Genomic DNA, 19,818 nt, shown 5'->3' with positions numbered 1-19,818 from the left:
GTCACCACCACACCTGGAAGGGATAAAGACACACAGGCATGTCCTTATAGTCGCATCCTTGTGACAAAACATCACCATTCTCAACACATAAACCTTAACTCTCAAACAGTGGGGATGTTAGTTGTCAATCACACCTCAAACCTGATCAACACGGATTACATATTCAATTTTCACACACACCAATTACAAGTAAAGACACTCACCAGTGGGGCTGTTCTCTGGGAGTCGAACACTAAAACTGGATGGACTGAAGACGGGAGGGTTGTCATTCTGGTCCAAGATTGTAACTGTGAGGGGGACGCTGTTGTTTAAACCTCCTATGTCCTCCCCAACCAAAATCAGCTCTACCCGAGGCTCTTGAAATGCTTCACGATCCAACTTTGCTTGCTGACGCACAAGTATAACACCTGGAAGGAGATCCAGAGACATGAACCTATGCATTGCACTTTTTAAAGCTCTTTTGTGACTTTTTCTAGAGAAATAATTTTACCAGTCTCAGAGTTAACAGTAAAGAGATCCACCCTTGTTCCCAGCAGGCGGTACTTCACCACAGAATTGGGCCCAATGTCTTTATCCTCTGCCAGAACAGGCCCATTTAAAACAGTTACAGTGCTACCTAAAGTACAAGAAGAGATCATAACGCAGAATGACATTTTCATTTGCAGCGCTGCGTTTATATCTAAGAACAACAAAGGCAACTTATAAAGAAAAAAAAACTTGATGGATGATGTTTTTCTGAAGATCAGTCTGCTGCTTCAGTAGTAGATCAGTAGTCTCTCCAATTTCAAGGTTGCTTTATCCCCAAAAAAGCCCAAGACATACTTTGATAACCTTGACAATGATATTTTTTGCAGAACTAGCCTACTATTTAATTCAGAAGATTTGTGACCACTCCACTGATTCCCTGGCTACATATACAAATACAAGTAAACAAATTAATTTCAAAGCTTGAAAGTAAATTACCGGTGTCTCCTTACCTACAAAGGGGAAAAAAATTCTCTCTATATAAAACTGTGAATAAACAAGGCCAGGAAGTGGTGGAGACACTGTAACACTGTTTCTGCTGCAAATATAGATCATCCCACAAAAGATAAAAGAGAAAGGTAGAAAGCAGATGACACACAAACACACTTTACCTGCAGCAGAGTTCTCTGTGATTTCAGCTCTGTAGCTGGTCCTAGTAAATATAGGCCTGTTGTCATTCTCATCCAGAATGGTGATGACCAAGAAGTCTGAGTCCTTGTGATGTTGGACAAAAGAGGAACATAGAGGCAACTATAAGAGAAAGCTTGCCTGTTCTCCCTGTGCCTGCTTGGTTTTCTCTGGGTGCTATAATTTGCCCCCACAGTCCAAAGACATGCATGTTAGGTTAACTGTTGATTCTAAATTGACCATGTGCATAAGTGTAAGTGTACCGCATCTGTTAAAAAAATAATCCAATAACCTCCCCAAAACGCAAACTGCAACAACACTTTTATAAAGATGTCAGAGTAGACAGGTTTTGCAGCGCTGTGCACACACACGACAGTGGTTAACATGTTTGCAGCTTTTACGAAGTACAGTTTCTCACCTTACCCACAGAAGCTCGAGACATGCCACACTGTTGTTTTCGTCTCAAAAAACCTAGTAGCTACAGTTTAAATGGTTCTGATGTTCTTTTTCATATATGTAAATAAATAACATCAAGTGATCATGTACACTGTAAGAGATAGTATTGTTCTTAAAATGTCTTTTCATTTTCTGGATGAATTTCTGGTACAAAATAAAACCCAAATAGAAATTAAGAAGACTTCAAGGTGAGTGTTGCCAGTTGTTTTTGCTGTTTTATTTAACTCCTTCATTGCACATGTTTGCGTGCCTTAATATGTCTTAATCATGCCTTAATGTCCTCTAAGTGTACTGCTTGTCTGATTGTAGCATTGTATCTACCTACTACTATATTTCTCCACCGACACCAATGACTTGTGCATTGTGAGGAGCTAAATCACATTAAAGACTTTTATGGAAATATATCTATATATCTATCTAATATTTTATGGAAACATATCTACATTTTGCTTCCATGTTTACACAAACTGGTGTAAAACTGATAAGCACACATAAAAAAAACCTTCTAACATTAAATATTGTTGAAAGGATGTCATATTTGAAATCACTGCCACTAGATAAGGATTTTTTCAGTGGTCTCTTGGTTATACTGTTCGTGGGGTAGATCATGTGCACTGCAACATGTGCACAGGAGAGTGGGATTACCCTGCGAGCGATGCGGGGATTCTCTGGGTTGTCTTTAACAGTGATGGTAAGCGTGTACTCAGCAGCTCGCTCCCTGTCAAGTGGTCTGTTCACCTGCACCACACCTGTCTAAGAGACAAAAAGGGGCCATGTAGTACATATCATTATACGCAAACTAAGCAAAATGAGCAATGTATATTATATATACATGCATACATTCTGACAAGCACACACACATACATGCACACAAATAAGTTAACAATACTGGATTGTTTAGGAACTGTTGAGGAAGATACAATAGAAGTTCACATACACATACAGACACAAACATGCACCCGCATTTATTAAATGTAGTTGTGGCAGATCTTAAATCAGCTGTGGAAGAGTTCGTGGCACAGTTTCACCTACTTCCAAGAAGCTCCCAGGTTGCGTTTGGGCTTGTTGCCCTCATCGGAGTTAAAAGCCAAAATGCGCTGGTCAAAAAATAAAGTTGTTCTCTGTAAATACCTCAAATGATGCTGGACCTGCACCTGATGACCTGAGAGATCTCACCATGTTATAGACAGTGAGCAAGTTAGAGAATTTCTTCACTGTTCTAAGGGGCCAAACCATTAAGTGCTTTCTGGACAATAAAGAGGATTTTGAAAGTAATGGTTTCTATGTTAGAGCAATTACTAATGTTAGAGCAATTACTTGAGCACATTAGTAATACATTTCTCTGTGTATATAAGAGCTCTGGCACATGCATTTTGAATAACTGATTGTTATTTTACATTCTCCAACTTTTGGTACATTTCCAACTGGCAGAAAGCAGTTCCAAGGACTTACAGTTGATACCGCTGAGAGAAATTTAAAGTTTGCAGACTTAAAATTACTCATAGAAACATAAAAGTTTCTTAATTACGTCCTTTAATTATAGCAAAAACATATTTAGAGCCAAACTTGATAAGATTATTGAATAATAAAGTTTTTAAATTAAAAAGCAATAGTCAACAATGAGCAGAGATATCATGTAAAACTAAAACTGAGATGGTCTGCAGGTCATTAATGGCCTTGAGGTCATTGATTACTTTGAGTGATTATCTCTCAATCCCAGTTAATATAAATACTAGGGCTGTCAAACTCTTAAAATTTTTAATCTAATTAATCACAGGGCTGCTGTGAATTAATTTTGATTAATCCTATTCCTGAATATGACACATTTTCTGTGTATTGTTGTTAGAACAGAAAGATAAATGACAAGAAGCGGATATAACATTTCTTTTTTAATAACAAATGGATTTGTCATACATAAAAAACTGAATGAATGAGAAATCCAAAGGATAAATTTATCACAATTTTGGCAACTTATTCAGTGCTCTTTTTCTTTGTAAATACACTCTGCAAAGTGACGCTCTTCTGTTTTCATTACGGCTAAAGCAAATGACTTAAGTTACCAGTTTTTAGTGATGTGGTGCGCCGTCACGCCCAGATAATTGTTGTTACTAACGTAGGTCCAGTGGTCTCCTGTCAAAGCAACATACTCCGCTGAAGCCAAATCCGCTTCCTTCGTTTTCTTTTTTGCGTCATAGAGTTCATTGATTTTAGTGATCACTGTGCCTCTTGACGGTGGCTTGTAGAATGCGTCGAAAGTTGCCACTTTCAGAACTTTTGAGATGCCTATATTAATTTGTCTATAGTCCTGGGCAATCCATTGTGTCGGCCAGCTTCTCAGATGTTGTCTTACTCAATCCCCTGCGTTCGGTAGGGTGGTCTGACGCGAGCCAGGCGGAACACCTGAAGTTGAAGCCCCAACTGTTTATGTTGTTAAACATGCTGTTTATGCAACTGAACGTGGCAGGAGTTAAATTGTGGATAAAATAGGGTAGAAAGGCGTTAAAAAAAATTATCGCTGTTAATTCCTAAAATGAATCATCTCGAGTTAACACGTTCATTTTGACAGACCTAATAAATACATTGATTTGAAGAATATTCATTTAATTGATGTTACACTAATTTTTCAAGTATTTTACAGAGACATGGAACATCTGATGCCAATCTATCGTTAGTAATGACAGATGGATCTATGTTCTCTTAAGCAGAGGTGTTTGTACATCATTTTAAAACTTCTCTCCCCTGTAGGACATGCCATATTTATATACTTAGTGTTAATGTGTTTGTTACCAGCATCAGCTGTACACATGTTGCTGCAAGAGTGTTAAATGTTAAATGCTAAGGGCAGATGAAAGGGAGCCGGGACACCTGCTTTAAGTCAGGATAAAAAAAGAGAACCTAATATGTGATGCAACCAGGAAGCTGTCAGTAGCACTTCCATGCTGAGCGTTCTTTAAGCTTTCTGCTTAAAGCATACGATTAATTTCACTCACTGTGTCATTAATGTAGAAGGCTCCACCCGGGTTTCCAGCTGTGATGTTATATGTGAGCAGTGCGTTGCGTCCGCTGTCTGCGTCTCGTGCTCGTACTCTGGCCACGGAGGTGTGTATGGAGGCCCCCTCACTCACACTTGTGTTGTAAGGCAGGTTTAGGATGACTGGGTCATTATCATTGATGTCTAGGACATGAACCCCAACCACCACCTGAGAGGTGCAAGAGACAAGCTTAAAAATCCACTGTCCAAAACTGAAGCCAGTTTGCATTACCTTTCTTTTTCCATATAGAGTCTTTATGTAGTCTCTTTATAACAAACCTTTAATAGAAGTGCCACATATTAAATATGCAACATTTCAGAAGTTATGTACTGTGTGATTTGTGAAAATATCATAGTTTGATAGTAATGAAGTTGTGAGAGTAGTGTGGTTAGTGCACTTGCAAGCCAAGTTAAAAAAAACAGAAGTGAAGTTTGCAAGTTCCTGTTTTGTCAAGAGGATATGATGAGACAGTGTGCCCGGTTGCGTGGAACAGTGTTGGCGTAATATAGCTCACCGAACTGTTGCGAGATGGACTTCCAAGGTCTCTGGCTGTGACAGTGATATTATAGAAGGCTGTGGTTTCTCTGTCCAGTTCTATATCTTTCCTGACCCGAAGCTCACCCTCCACAGGAGACACCATGAACTCATCTGACAGAAAAACAAAGACAGCTCACAGATAAATCTAAAAGATTTAATAATCTTTCACTATCGACACAAAGAAAAACCCATTTGAAACTAACTTTGGTGATCACCACCAGTGATGCTGTATTCCACTTTGCCATTGAGACCGGAATCTTCATCACTGGCTCTGAGAGTCCACACCCGAGGACCTGGCTGGCCCTCTGTGACCTCAAACGGTCCCTCATAGGCTCTGGGGAAAGTTGGTGTTACATCATTCACATCTAAGACATTCACCAGCACCTAAAAAGGAAGGGGGAGAAACTTTTTGACATACTTAACAAGCAATTGCAGGTGGATTTTGATATGGTCAGTAACAAAGTGGACTGTAATTTGATTTATCACGTGCATTTATAGCCTATACATAACTCCTGCAATCAGATCACCCCACATTGAAGAATATGCTGCGTTTCAATAATCATAATTAAAATATGGTGCGTCTTTACCGTTGTACTAGATGTCAAGCGAAGAGCAGGTTGTGGACACTGGTCAGTTGCTGTGACAACCAGTGCATAATGCCCATTGCTAATCTCATAATCCAGCTCCTTTACAGCAGTGATTCGCCCCTAAAAACAAACATCACACACTGAGTGTTAATTTTTTTTGCTGTTTCTTGTACCCCTACAGCATTGCAACAGTTTTAATGTCCCACCGTGATGCTGTTGATGTTAAAGGTCTGAATCAGGTTGCCCTCGGCGATGGCATATCGCAAAGTGCCGTTCAGACCTTCATCTGGATCAATGGCTGTTACTGTGGCAATGGTGGCTCCCACTGTCTCTGGCCCCTCACTCAGCACCGTGACATACTCCTCCTCAGGGAACTCCGGGGCGTTATCATTCTCATCCACAATGTGAACATAGATAGTGGTTGAGGTCTGCGTTAAGAATAAAGATACGAGGAAAACAGTTGGCATTTTAATAATGTTTCATTTAACTGAAGCTACTGACAATATGTTGCTCACCTCAAGCAACAGTGTCACTGGGCCTGCAAGTGAGGCTAAGTTTGGAAAGCATTTACCAGCCTATAGTGTGGCCATATTTGACATAGATTAATTCATGCAACCTCTAAAGAGAAAAACAAGAGCAAACCTTTCACAGAAAAAAATTCAAAAATATCTTGAGGGAACCTAAATTAAATCTACAGAGTAAGTAAGACAAAGTATAGAGGCTGCAAAGCAGCCAAAGCTGTCAGTCTCTGTCATTTCATCAGCACACTCTGGAAAGAAAATAAATATAAAATGTAGGGTAAATGGAGTAAGAGGGGTTGTGACAACTAAAAAAAGACATTCCATGAAACCACTGAAAGATTCTGATACACAAAACTAAAATGACTATTGACACAGTTCAAAGACAATTCCTGTTAAGCCAGTCTGATCAGCCTGTTCCCCTCCCAGTGTTATAAAAAGATAGACTGCAACTACTTTGCATCATGAAACGGAAATGGGAAACGGGAATGCAAAGTTTAAAATTACAGCATAAAAATGTATTTATTTCACATTCTGTTGAATAATTTTTGTAGAATGTTTTTAAATTGAATTTTTGCAGCATTTATCATCATATAAACTTATTTATTTAGCCACTTATATATTTTCTGTATTCATGTCGAATTATGGCACTTCCAGTCCTCCATAAAATGTGCTCCTGGAGGGACTTAATATAAACAGAGCAACCACAAAAGTGTTTTTTAGAGTACTTTAGCAGGGGTCTCACTCTCTGTGGTCACATATCAACAACATAAAACCACTGCAACTGTGCATGATACAGCCACAAAACGTTTACTTCCAAAAAAGGTCAAGTTTGAGAATAGCTGGGCCCCGACTTCTGGTTACTAAGTAAAGGGAACTGGAAATATGCACGCCAAAGGGGGACATAGCCTTCTCCTTCACCTCTGCACACAGATCCCACAGATCTCTTTTTTGATTTGCACTATATTTGGAACTTCACATGCAATGCATCTGCATCAACGCATATAAATACTGAGTGTTTCCTGGTCCCAGTGGCCATCTTCAAGTTCAACACTGGTGTTAAAATCTATCTCTTGCAGACAATAGTCCACTTAATTGTACTTAAACATTTCATTTTTTGTTTAAGTTTCAAACAGATTATATGTAGATATACCTACATAAATGTACATTATTTATTTATATATGGGACTGGGGAGTGTGGCACAGAGAAACTGACAGGAGGGGAGGAGCCTTTTTATTCCTTGTGCCATGTTGCTTCTGCGCAGCAGAAGTCAGTCAAAGTGATGTTGAAAAGAAATCAGCAGGGGAGTTTAAACATACTGTAGGAGTGAAGTTAAGAGAACGTGGCCAGGTTGAGAGTAAATGAGAAAAAGTATAACACTGGTGAAGACAGTCGATCACAGTTTGAGATAAACAGCGTTCTTCTACTGTTTCGCTTTACGCGCAGACAGCCATGGAGTCGGGATTATCCCGTCAGACGTCGGTTTGGGGAGGAAAGTCCATGTTTTGGATTGTCTCGGTACTGTTTGCCGCAGCAGGAGGTAAGCAAAGAAAAAGTCGCTCTGACACCTGATACTTTTTTTTAATGACTGCTTGACAGACTCACCAGACGCGCGTGAATCTGTTGTCAGATGTGCATTTACCGAAGCTTAAAAAGTTCACTGAAAAATCATTTTCTTCCTCTCTCAAAACAACAACAAAAAACTATTAAAAATAGCTGCAATAGGTGTAATAAGGAGGAACTTAATGTGTCGCACGTTCACAGCTGGTGTCATAAAACTATCAGATACATTTGTATGTACTCTGATGATTTTAATGTTGGGTATTTTTATTCCTCTTTTTATCATAATTCCCAGAACAGCTGCAGCGCTTCAGTTCTTATCCTGAATCACTTGCGTCTCTGTAAAACTATGAGGTGAAAACTTTCGTGTTTTTGTTCCCGTTGCTGTTGTTTTGAGACGGAACATCTGGCACGAAGCCGTGTTGAAACCCCTCCCGTGGCTTGTGTAAATCCACCTTAAACTTAGCCCCAAACAAGTGATCTGTTGGCGACTCACGAGCTGCGAGTCCAAAAATGTGGCCAACATTGTTAGAAAAGTTCAGAGACACGCTACATGGGCTCGATTACCTTTCTGACCGGTTAACCATCCACTTAATCACCGCCTCATTTTGTTTAAAGGAATTCCGTCGCGCTTTCTTGGAAGCTGTAATAAAATGCCGAGGTTTATTCAAGGACTTTGCTCAGAGTTTCTGCAGCCTCGCAGGAGGAGAGATGAGAAGCAGCTGTAGTCTCAATGGGCGCAGAGTGTTTAATTTCAGACACCGATGAAAAACTTTATCAGCTTAAGTCTATTTAGATAAGCAAACTCGAAAACTCCCTAAAAGGATGATGTTAAACTTTTGGCTGACCCATTCTGAATATAAACTATGCGCATTATCCATTTATTTTAATTTCAAATATTTGTGAAACATTTATTGAGCCAATCTAAAGTCCTGTAAGTGTAAACTTAGTTTCTGAAATGCTCATGCAGGCCTCTGAGACTGAGAGTCTGCATTAAAAGACATTAGACCAACTTAAATGCCTTCCGCTCATATCAGTTATTGCCTTTGTGAGGAAGTTTCCTTCTTTTCAGTCTATATGAAAACAGCTGTTTGTTCCACTTCCAGTAATGGATTTCCACTCAGCAAAATATGAGCCGAGTGAAACCCCGCAGTAATCAGTGCCTCTTTTCCTCTCAGATAAGCATTTGGCTCCTTGAGGAGGACAATGGAACAGTCCAAAACAGTCAATGAAGTGCAAGAAATGAGACCACCCTCTTTTTCTTCGCTTCTCTGCTGCTGTGGTAGAGCTTCTGTTGTGCATTGATTCCTGTCATAAATGTTCCTGTCAATCTCATTGACGAGAACAGGGCTAACTGGGGAAAGACAGCCAGTGTATGAGCAGCCCTTGTGTGCGTGTCGGAGGGTTCATGCAGCATGTGCATCAGTAATAAGGAGACAGTGGAGGAGGGGGAGCTCCTTTGTCATGCGATTGTTTTTTCTGGGTATCACCTTTTTAAAGGTCTGTACATTTGTAGCTGAAGTCCTGTTTAACAGGCAGTGAGAATGATAAATGAAATTACCGTCGGTGACCTCCATGCTGCTGGGAACAGTTTGTCTCCCACATTGGTGATTTTCTGAACAGCCCAGGGTCACAACATTTACCACAACATTTACAACCTTGACTCTTCATCCCGTTCCGTCATCAAAAACTCCAACCTTGTGAACATAATTAATAAACGCTTTAAGATATTTAACTAAAATATAAACAGTGTAATGTAACTATGTTAAACATCTAGAGGCAGGACGGGGGCCCAAAAAGAGGAAGCAGGTAAACAAATATGCAATGATTAAGAACATCTTTTTTTCTTTAGAATTTTGTAATAATTGAACTTCTTTTCTTTCAAAAGGACAAGTGAAATTTCAGTAACGTCACTGCCTCAATAAAATGAAGAAACACATTTGCAACTCTGTTGTAAATATGTTGTGTCATTACACAACACTCTACAAATGTTATTATACGAAACGGATTCAGTGAAGGTGAAGACGAGGAAGACACTAAATACGTTCTCTCAAATTGGCTCACTAGGTACTAAGAAACAGAGCAAATCACTATAAGCAGATCTCATGGACTCTTGAACATGATGACCTGCTGACATTTAACCACTTCCTTTTGTGACTAGGTAGCTGAGCACCAGATTGAAACACTTCCTGTTGCTTGTTGAATCTGTTTGCTGTTATGCTAGAAGCACGAAACTCTCTTGCTTTTTCAGAGGGGCCAATCTCCTCCTGATTTCATGACCGTCCTGTAATGGTATGGAGAATCTCAATCATGACAGAAGGTGTGAAAAGGGTGGGCTTCCAGGGGTGTGTCAGGAAGCAGTGCATTTGTGTGCAAGTAGAGAATTTTTGCAAGGGAAAGAAGACCAGATTTACCTGTAAAGCATGTTCAGTATGTTCTACAAAGCAGTATTATACTGTCACAAAAGCACATTGTAGCACTAAACTGGGGAGAAGTCAAGCGTGAATTAACACGTTTAATTAAATCGCACGTTATTCTCTATTTCTGACAGCAAGAAAGCTGTCAGTGGCAACATGTCCTAAACAGGTGGCACTGAGGACTGAAACAAAGAAAGGCCTGTTTCTGGGCCCTCAGGGGCTATTAGGATTCTGAGAACAGAGATCACAGGTGGAAACTTAGACAGACGTCTGATGTATACATGACAAAGACATTCCGTCTGTTCCTACACACCGTGCAAAGCTTGCTCTCCGTTTGGGAGCACTCAGAACAGCTCAGGTGCTGACACTGTGCTAAATGACACCAACTTTTCACCTCCACAAGTGCTAAACGAAATATATTAAATTCCTGTAAATACTTTCTTATAAAAGGCTGGTCATGTCAGCAGGACATCTCCCAAATATATTCTGTGGTATATACTAGAAGGAAGGCCGAGCTGAGGAAGGCAGAGTGGGTGTGAAACAGGAGAGGAGAATGGCTTCTCCTCTTATTGTCCCACCACGTAGGCAGGAATAGCCGGGGGATAACAGTTTCACCTTAATCACCCTCCATGGTCTTCCTATTGCTTTTCCTGGCACACAATGGCAAGTGTAGAGTTCAGGCGCACACACAGGAACAGGGCACAGATCACACATTCTGTAAAAAACACAAATATACACACAGGATGCACACACGGTGTGTCTACGGGCCAACACGACTAATCAAAGAGCAAAGGTCATAGGCTGTTCAGCTACCGTATTTCCTTTTCTGCTGAGTTGAAATTAAATATAAGAAGCTGATGTTTACATTTGGACTAAACTCATTTCTGTGCTTCCTCATTTATGTACTGATTGATCCAGAAGGCTTCTTGAATGGCAGATGGAAACACCTGCAATCACCAGAGATAATGATTCACCATGCCTTTGTTTACATTTGTCAAGCACAAATGCTCAAATTTTATGGTAATCATGTTCACGTACGTGAGCATTTACCAACACTCTCTCTTATCTTAGAGTAAGTCAAAGCAAAAATTTGGATTTGGGGTTTTTGGACTATTCTGGAGGTGCAATCTGCTTGAAATGTTCAGCCCTATAAAGAGTCATACAGTAGCTGTCGTCGATGTATCCCTTTAAATTCTGATTGTAGCTGTGAGTAACCAGACAGGAGAAGGAGGAGGAGTGTTCGCGTGTCGGGACAACTCAGGAAGGAAGTCCACTCCTCAAAACCAGGCATTGACCACCCTCCTCCCTCACTGTCCAGATATGCACACACGCACGCTTACTGGGAAATCTACGACCCATGGTGCTGCTTGCCGGTATACTTCTCCTTCAGCACAGTCCACCCCCACACATACTTGTTATTCACTTGCATTCACTCACACACACTCTTCCTGTCCTCATTGCAGCACTAAGCAATCTTTGATACTGCACCACACTGCAATCTGTTGCAGACAGAGTATTCATGAAGTGACAGAGCTGCTGTGTTGTTTTTCATGCAGGGTATACTGGAGTCATTCACTGTGCGAATGCATTGAGGACTGGTTGTCTGCATTGTTTTGTGTGTGTGTGTGGGGTGATGTTAGAGAGTGGCTTCAAAACCTGAGGTCTACATTGTGGTGTTACTGCAATGAAACAATCATTTGAAGTACACATTAAAAAGTTATTCTATTCTTGCATTTTAGTGCTGCACTGGAGATGTTAGAACAGGATGTGGTTGCAAGCAGAATATCTGAGTGAGAGAGGGAGTCTGTGCAACATGTTAGAAGCATCTCACAGCTGTCTTGATGGTTTCCTGAGTGTACATGATTAATTAGTTACTGCATATCCACAAGAGAACAAAAAGGCTGTTTAACTGCATACCCTAGGTAATATCCACACATCATTTGTAATATTAGACAGGAAAATCAAAGGCAGTATCAGTCCCATTACTACTGTCCTTATTTTGATGGGTAAAGAGGTCTGTGTATATATATATACATATATAGATAGCTGTCTGAGAAGAGGAGGCAATTTAGCTCCCAATAGAGGCTTGTATATTTATTTTAGCCAGCAAAAACCTATGAAGCATGCAAAATCAGAGCACAAAAAATTATGGAAAAATGAAGTCCATGTTGAAATTACTAGTTACTATAATTACATTTTGCGATGTGGTTATTTGTGTTATGAGTCGTGGTAACAGGGAGGAAATTCATGTTACTACGTATTTTAAATGAAACTATGATTCACTGAGTGATTTTCCTATTTGAATGCATTTTTTCACTTCATTAAGCTCACATCTTCCATATGTAAAACACTGAATGAATGATGGAAGTTGTCAGGGGACATCATAATGTCAGTGCCTGTATTAGTATAAAGGATTTTAGTCAACACGGTCGTGAATGTCATTGTAACATAGGGATTCCTGTTCTTTGTTTAAAATATTTAAAAATAAAAATCTACAGTAAGAACTAGATGCATCAATTTGTAGCTATTTTTCACCCTGAAACAAACACCAGGCCAACAGCACATACGGAGCACAGACAGTACGAGTCGGGAGTCTGTTTGCACTCCACTTTCAAGCACAATTCATTCATTTTTTTAGGACCTAAGTCGAGACTTTGGGAAAACAGTTCCACAAGCTTAGTGTTAGCCTGTTTAGCCTTTCCCACAACTAGTTTTGATCTGTATTTGGGCTACTTATTCTATCTGAACACTTAGTTATGTTCACGTTTCAAATGTCCAGCTGATGATTTGAAGCTTTGCTGAAAATTCTGATGTCGTCTTTAGTTCAGCGACAAAGCATCCACCACACCTCAGAAGTGATATGTTGCTCTTGGGATGAAGTGACTTATCATTCCTTATCCAAACATTCCAGTTAAACCTTCCTCCAGAATCTTTAGTTGAGCTTCAGGGTGTTGATTTTCTGAGCAGAACCTTGTTTTATAGATGGCAGCTCCTTGCCTTTGTGGCTCCAGGGTTGTCCCTGACAACTTGAACCCAAAATTTTCTCCAGTTAGGGTGACAGTTTGGGCCTTTTCAAAACTTTGCAACGAGGCTATAGCTTCAATAACTTGCACTAGTCCAATGACTGCTATCAAGCAAACACTTTTTTATGACTTAGTAATTGTTATTGACTGCAGCTGAAGGGTTTTCTAAAAGGAAGTTAACAAGCCCTGGCATGTGTTAGTTTAAAAAAAGAAGAAGTAATACATTTAGACTTGTACACCAAATTATTATTCTTTTTTTGCCTCATGTATCATTCTGTCAGTGTGTATTGCCATGACAGTCAGTATATGTAAACCTTTGACCACACAGTTATATTAGTATTCAGTTATTCAAATTAAATGTTACTATTATACTGCCGATTCAGATGCTTATGCTTTATCTCACAACTTTGTTGTGGTGATACAGCAGTGTTTCATGCAGTTATTGAATTTCTACCTTGGAAAAAAACAGCTGTTGCCGCCACTAAAATAAACATAACCAATGTGACTATATGTATTTTTTAACTAAAGTACTAATGTACCTGGTTTCTTCCAGTTTTTCTTTGTCACATGTAATCTAAAAATATGGAGATTTTCCCCCTGGGTGAGCCTCTCAGACACTTCTTATTTCCACTGCATACAAATCCCGCTTCTCTCATCAGAAGATGCAAACTTTGACCCTAACCACAGCCACATACCGGACCCAGGCATTTCCAAATGGAATAATTTGATTGGTAGAGAGTAATTTGGAGTGATAGCAGAGGACAGTGTGATATAGCAAAGGATCATGGACTGTCTGAAAATAAGTCAAATGAATTAATTACAATCTTCCACTTTTGTCTTTTTTTCTCCAGCTAAAGTTGAGACGTCCCACTCCACCCTGGGCATTTCTGCCCCTCACCTGTACTACAGCTGTCCTGCGGGTGCAACTGTCAAACTGGTGTGTGCCCAAAAAGGTGCCGCCAAGTACCCCACTGATATTGTGCGACACAGCTGGCTTTTCACACCCCACAGTGATCAACACTGTGCAGGAGGAACAGGCCCACGACATATACAAACCAATCATCTCCATACGAACCAAACCTTGCCAGCAGGACTGCAAATTGGGCATACAGAAGAGAACATGTGGGTGGTTCTGGAGAATGTGACCTATGAAGATCAGGGTCGCTATTGTTGTATGGTCCTTGACATCAAGAAGGAACACAAACATGCATCCCTCATGCAGAAGTCCCACAGCCACATTGTTCTTCAAGTTACACCAAGTAAGCACAGCAGATGAATGGGTGTGAAAGAACAGCAAAGTCATACATAGCTAAGAAAAGGTAGCTGCTAAGCAAGATTCTGTTAGTGTCATGTAATCTGTGTGATGTGTTCTTTGACTGCTTAGTGTTGCATTTACAATGTGACCAATGATCCACTTTTATATATATTTTCCAGAGAGGGACGGGCCTCTAAATTGCACTGTCTGGGATCCCACACAACCTGAAGGTATGAAACCTCACTCAAGCCCTCATAGCCAATGGATGACTGGCCAGTTATTCCGTTTATTTAACTCGTAGTCTCTGTGTTGCTTCCCCAGGCTCTGTACCCGTGACCTTGGCTTTATTAGCCTGCATCTTGGCTCTGCTCTCTCTGCCTCTTATTCTGGTGCTTGTCTACAAACAGAGGCAGAATACCCAGTCGAGCAGACGTATGTTTTACTGACATACACAAACATTCACACACACACACAAACTGAATGGACATTTTCATCTATTTGCTGTTGGTCAGATATAAATTTCTTACACTGGGGTTCCCAGAGTGTTTGTTCTGACACATGTTTCCTGTGAGTGAGGTGGATTAACTGTATTTCACACAGTAGGAAGCACATTCACACTCCGTTCTGTTTCAGTTCATTCACAATGGCCCATTTCCTATTTCCTTTCTCCCAGGTGCACAAGAGCTGGTGAGGATGGACAGGTAAGCTTTTCCCACAGTCTGTCTGGCAGCTGATCTCACAGACCAGCATAAAAACAAAGCTGCTCCTTAGAATTATAATACTGTGTATTGATATTCCATTATGCAGTATACACAACATTTCTTACACAGAACACATTAAACAAAAGAAAGTGTCAACTTTGCTACACATTTGTTGTTTAAAGATCTTTTAAAGCCTTAATTACTGTAAACAACTTATATATACACTGCATTACACTAATGTTCTAGGAAGTCTGTTGGGATTAATTAATGACAGCAATGTTTGTGTGCATTGCTTTTATATATGTTTAGAGAAGTATTTCATTTTCAAACACCACATATCAAAACCACGATTACTGTGAGTTACAAACCCACAGCTTCTACCTTGAGCAACAGATGAGTTGCGAAAACAGTGCATTAAGTCACATCGGCATTTTCTTACTGGCTTCTCTTTCTTGTGTGTTCGTGTGCATCTGTTTGTGTATTTAGTGAAGCTCTTGGCCATGAGAATCCAGTGTTTCTTGGGGAATCGCCACAAACAAAGACTCGTACTGTTTCTCAAATCATGACCAGGCAGTCCTCTGAGACAGGTCGCCACTTGTTGTCTGACCCAGGAACACCCCTTTCTCCCCCTGCACATGGGGATGTATTCTTCCCCTCTGAAGGTAAGACATGCATAAAAAATGGATACACCACAACAATACAACTCATATTGAAAGACAAACCTTGTACAGGCGGCGCCAGAGCAGTTAATATTGGCTTGCACCATTGCATGAAGAAAACAAGTTATCTAATTTGTCATTTACAATGCACACAGTTTTCTGAGCCTTTTCAAGTTTTCAGCTCATTTGTCCTCATCGGTCTTAGAGAATTCTACTAAATGACCAAGTAAAAGTGTTGGTTTATGATGTGAATTCACTTAAAAATAGAAGTATGAAATTTACATTCAGGCCTATAATTTAGTACTTATTTAAAGGTTTTTCCAAAATGGTAGCCTCAATCTTTCCATCGAAAGTCTCTCACATTGTTGTTTATTTGGAGGAAATGTTCTAGAGAATCCAGGCTGGATGTAAAACATCAGTGCACAATCATTTTCAAGTCACTCCAAAGGTTTTCCAAGACTTTCACAGAGTTTTCCTGCAAATTAGCTGTACAGTCCCGCCCCGCAATGAGTCAGGAGCAGCTGGTGGAGGTTCTTCCAAACAGTCTGCAGAATCAAAGCAGAAATTCTCAGCAATATCACTGATGGCTAATTTTGCTCATGATATGACACACAAAATCATCTTCAGGACTGGTTAAAAAGGTTAAAAACTTGATTTTTAGCAGAAGGGGACTTTAAGATAACTCTGTAACACAACAAGATGTGAAAAATTTGTAAAGATCTGGAAACTTCTGTGTGTAGTGTACATGGCTGAGTGTCAACTGGACAAGTGTCCATGTCCATCAGTAGATAACTTGTTCTAACCTGAGAGAATTCATCTCACTCCATTCACATGCTCAAATTATGCAAAAAAGTACTTTCAGAATAAAGTCAGTATGTTACAAAAGGGCATGGCTCTGAATGTACCTATTTCAAAATCTTCACTCAGTAGAGTAGATCTGATGTAATTAAAGAACAACCATGGCTTCATGTGCATCTGCTGAAACATCCTGCATTTTGGTGGAAGAGTTGGCTGAAAGATAATCTCACTTGTGTGCAAAAATGCACGTTCATAGTCAAAACAGCTGAGCTGAGTTTGATGTGACTAAGATGAAAATATTGTCTTAGGAGTTTTACCTCGCCCACACACACTCACACATCACTTCCTTATGACTGCATAGGGAGGAGGCTGTCTTCTTCACCTGCGTCCCTTGCAAGTCATTCTCCACTCATCAGCACTCCCATTATACACTAATTGCCTTTTCATTTGTTCTCTCTGACTGAACTTGAAATAATATTGAAACATTAGTTACAGTTAAAGGGTTCAGTCCCGAGTGTTTTTCTACTGACTCCTGAGGCACCTGTGGAGACATTCCAGGCATGCTTAGACGGATTGGCCAGCTTCCTAACAGCTAAATCTCAGATGATATTTTGAAAAGGACAGACACGAAGGAGCTATGTCAAAGCAGCCTAAACATTCACAGATATTATATCAAGAATTTTAAAGAGATTAGTTTACAGATGTCTTAAACACTTGCTTAAACACGTGTTGGCATGACAGACGTACAGTAAAACTGGGCCATCTCACAGACTGACACCTTATTGAAATGTGCAGTACTTTTATCAAAGAGGATTTCCCTGCTTGAGCTCATTTTCTTTTAGTGGTCCATAGATGTTATGCAGAAACGTGCGGCCTCGTTTCTTGTCAAAGGTTTCATATGTGCATAAACGTTTTCTTCACTTCAGCTTTCTTCCTCATATTTTTTTGGCCTGCTGACCTTCAGCTTTGCGGAATTTACTATCTGTACTTCCCTTTTATTTTCATCATGTTGTAACTCAGACCTAAAGCCATTTAGTTCACTTTTTCATGGGACCCTTGTAAAACTCATTTTATTTGTAGAATCTACTTGTCTCTTTTTGTCCCTGTATTAGCTTACGAGGTATGAACACTTGCTGTCAATGCTGTCATTTGACATTTAACAAGAACTATCATATTTAAGCAGGAAGTGTACTGCCGTATGTGCAAACGCCCACATAAATCTTTTTTGCACCTTTCAGCACAAAGATGTGAAATTCTCATTTGTGTAGGTGGACAACTCTCACAGATTTGCACTTTTCTCTGTTTCAGACACCATCCCAGAGTCTCCCGACTTCTTGGTTTAAAGAGCAGTAGAACCTCACTCATTACTGTAACTGCTGAATTTGAAACAGTCCTGCAATTCTCCTCCTCTTCTTCAATTCCAATTCTAAGAACAATCTTGTCCTCATGAACTGTCTCACAATAACCTCTGCTTGGATTGTTGTCTGTACATTGTCTGGACCGCAGGAGGGAGAAGGACTGCATTTTGATTCAAATACTTCCACCTGCAACAACAACTGGAGGCCAAAAGTGAACTTAAGCTGGTGCTTTGCATCTGATCCATCCAAACACAGACAACAACTCATAGACCATCAGTTACCCTGGCCCAATGGCACCCGCTGCCTGTGATTAATCCTCTGATGAGTGTTGAGAATGGTGTCCTTCCATGTGTAGGGGTGGCATGTTAAGAGAGATGGACTCTAAGCTTCTTCCACACAATTCCGACCAACATACACTTTTTAGATTTGGTATATTTAGGCTGGCTGCAGTCTGTATTTCAAACTCAAAAGAGCCCACTCACCTTGCCTGCTTTTTATCCACTTACTGTTACTGTTGTGGTCATAAGCAAACTATCAACAGAATTTGCTGATCATGGGTACTGTCAAATAAACCATTGTTCATAAATGATTAAACATTATTCGGTGTCTATGGTAATGTTGTGTAGAGTAAATGTCAGTAAATGAGGGCAGGAACAACACATTACGAACTCATCTGGAGAGCTTAAAGCAACCTTTTTTTTCTTGTTTTTAATGAACACACAGTGAGAAAGCGGTCCACTGGTGTCCTGTCATCCTTTTGTTTGACAGTTACAGAGTGGTCCATACCTCTGGAATCTCAATCATCAGGGAAAGCCCAGCATTCTCTTACAATTTAAGAGTAGTTTTAATGGCATTAATTTGTTGTTTTTTATTAGCTCTGCTTAGCCTTGTGTCCTTCTCTCTCACTCTTTGCTACCTCAGTTACTCTTTGCTATGTTGTTCTACTTACTCTCCTCACTTTTCATACTCGCAGTAATAAAGCACTGCACAGTGGATGAAAATCCTTTCAATAAATGCTGAAAAAACCCCACAACGAAAAATAAAATTTAAAAAAAAAAATGTATGCTTGTTTTCAAAGTTATAAAAATAAAAAAAACTCCCAATAGATGAATCACTGCCATTACAATGCTGTTTTATGTGTATTTTTTTCTGGCTATCACTGTGGTAATGTATATCGTGTTAGTGTTGATTCTTTTTTTGTGCCATCAGGCTTTTGTACTGATAGACAAATACTATTTAGCAAGTTTGTTGAGGGAATGCAATGTCAACCAAAGACAAAACTGAAAAGCGAGAGAAACGGAGACCTCATTGCAAATGACTGCAGAGTTGCTTAGTCTATGTATGACTGTGTAAAGCCACTTGTGGTTTCTTTTCATATTGAGGTCAACATGTACAGCAAGTGCTTCGTGGAAATGATGATAATAAGTAGCATGTGTATAGGACAGGGTATTATGTAAATGTAGTTTTTTTTAAAGAGTATTTGGTGCCCGTGTGCTTGTTTGTAAGTATAGTGTGTGTGTGTGTGTGTGTGTGCTTTCAAATTTGAGTTTTTTGTAAGGAATTAATCTGAGGTTCGTTTGAAATATGCGTTTATGTGTGTGCATGTTAACTTAAATGCAAGTTTTCCATTTCTGTTGGTGTGTTTTATATGTAAGAGGCTTTTATCATTCAAAGATGTGTCGAGAGCACGTCTGTTCTGTATATCGCATTTAAAATGTCCTCTTTGTCGATTGTATAAATAAAGTGGACCTCTCTAACTCTAAA

At 39.8% G+C, this 19,818-nt stretch overlaps 2 protein-coding genes across 2 annotated transcripts; one reads left to right on the top strand and one right to left on the bottom strand.

The window, feature by feature from the left end:
- Nucleotide 1: 1 nt before the first annotated feature.
- Nucleotides 2–5,669, bottom strand: LOC140312504 (cadherin-23-like). Its single transcript, XM_072390300.1, has 9 exons — nucleotides 5,664–5,669; nucleotides 5,381–5,561; nucleotides 5,155–5,288; nucleotides 4,599–4,808; nucleotides 2,254–2,361; nucleotides 1,137–1,239; nucleotides 491–616; nucleotides 204–407; nucleotides 2–57 (listed from the first exon to the last, which is right to left on the bottom strand). The coding sequence occupies exons 1-9, from the start codon at nucleotides 5,667–5,669 to the stop codon at nucleotides 2–4; spliced, it is 1,128 nt and encodes a 375-aa protein (XP_072246401.1).
- A 1,868-nt stretch (nucleotides 5,670–7,537) lies between these two features.
- vsir (V-set immunoregulatory receptor) lies at nucleotides 7,538–19,818 on the top strand. The gene is made up of 7 exons (XM_072391333.1): nucleotides 7,538–7,823; nucleotides 14,135–14,542; nucleotides 14,718–14,768; nucleotides 14,860–14,970; nucleotides 15,212–15,239; nucleotides 15,726–15,901; nucleotides 18,005–19,818. Exons 1-7 carry the CDS (start codon nucleotides 7,736–7,738, stop codon nucleotides 18,037–18,039), a joined length of 897 nt encoding a protein of 298 aa, XP_072247434.1. The 5' UTR covers nucleotides 7,538–7,735; the 3' UTR covers nucleotides 18,040–19,818.

The sequence above is a fragment of the Leuresthes tenuis genome, unplaced genomic scaffold (assembly GCF_036924035.1).
Source record: "Leuresthes tenuis unplaced genomic scaffold, fLeuTen1.0.hap1 SCAF_8, whole genome shotgun sequence".
NCBI lineage: Eukaryota > Metazoa > Chordata > Actinopteri > Atheriniformes > Atherinopsidae > Leuresthes > Leuresthes tenuis.
The sequence above is the reverse complement of the archived record's forward strand: the minus strand, read 5'-3'. Positions and strand labels throughout refer to the sequence as shown.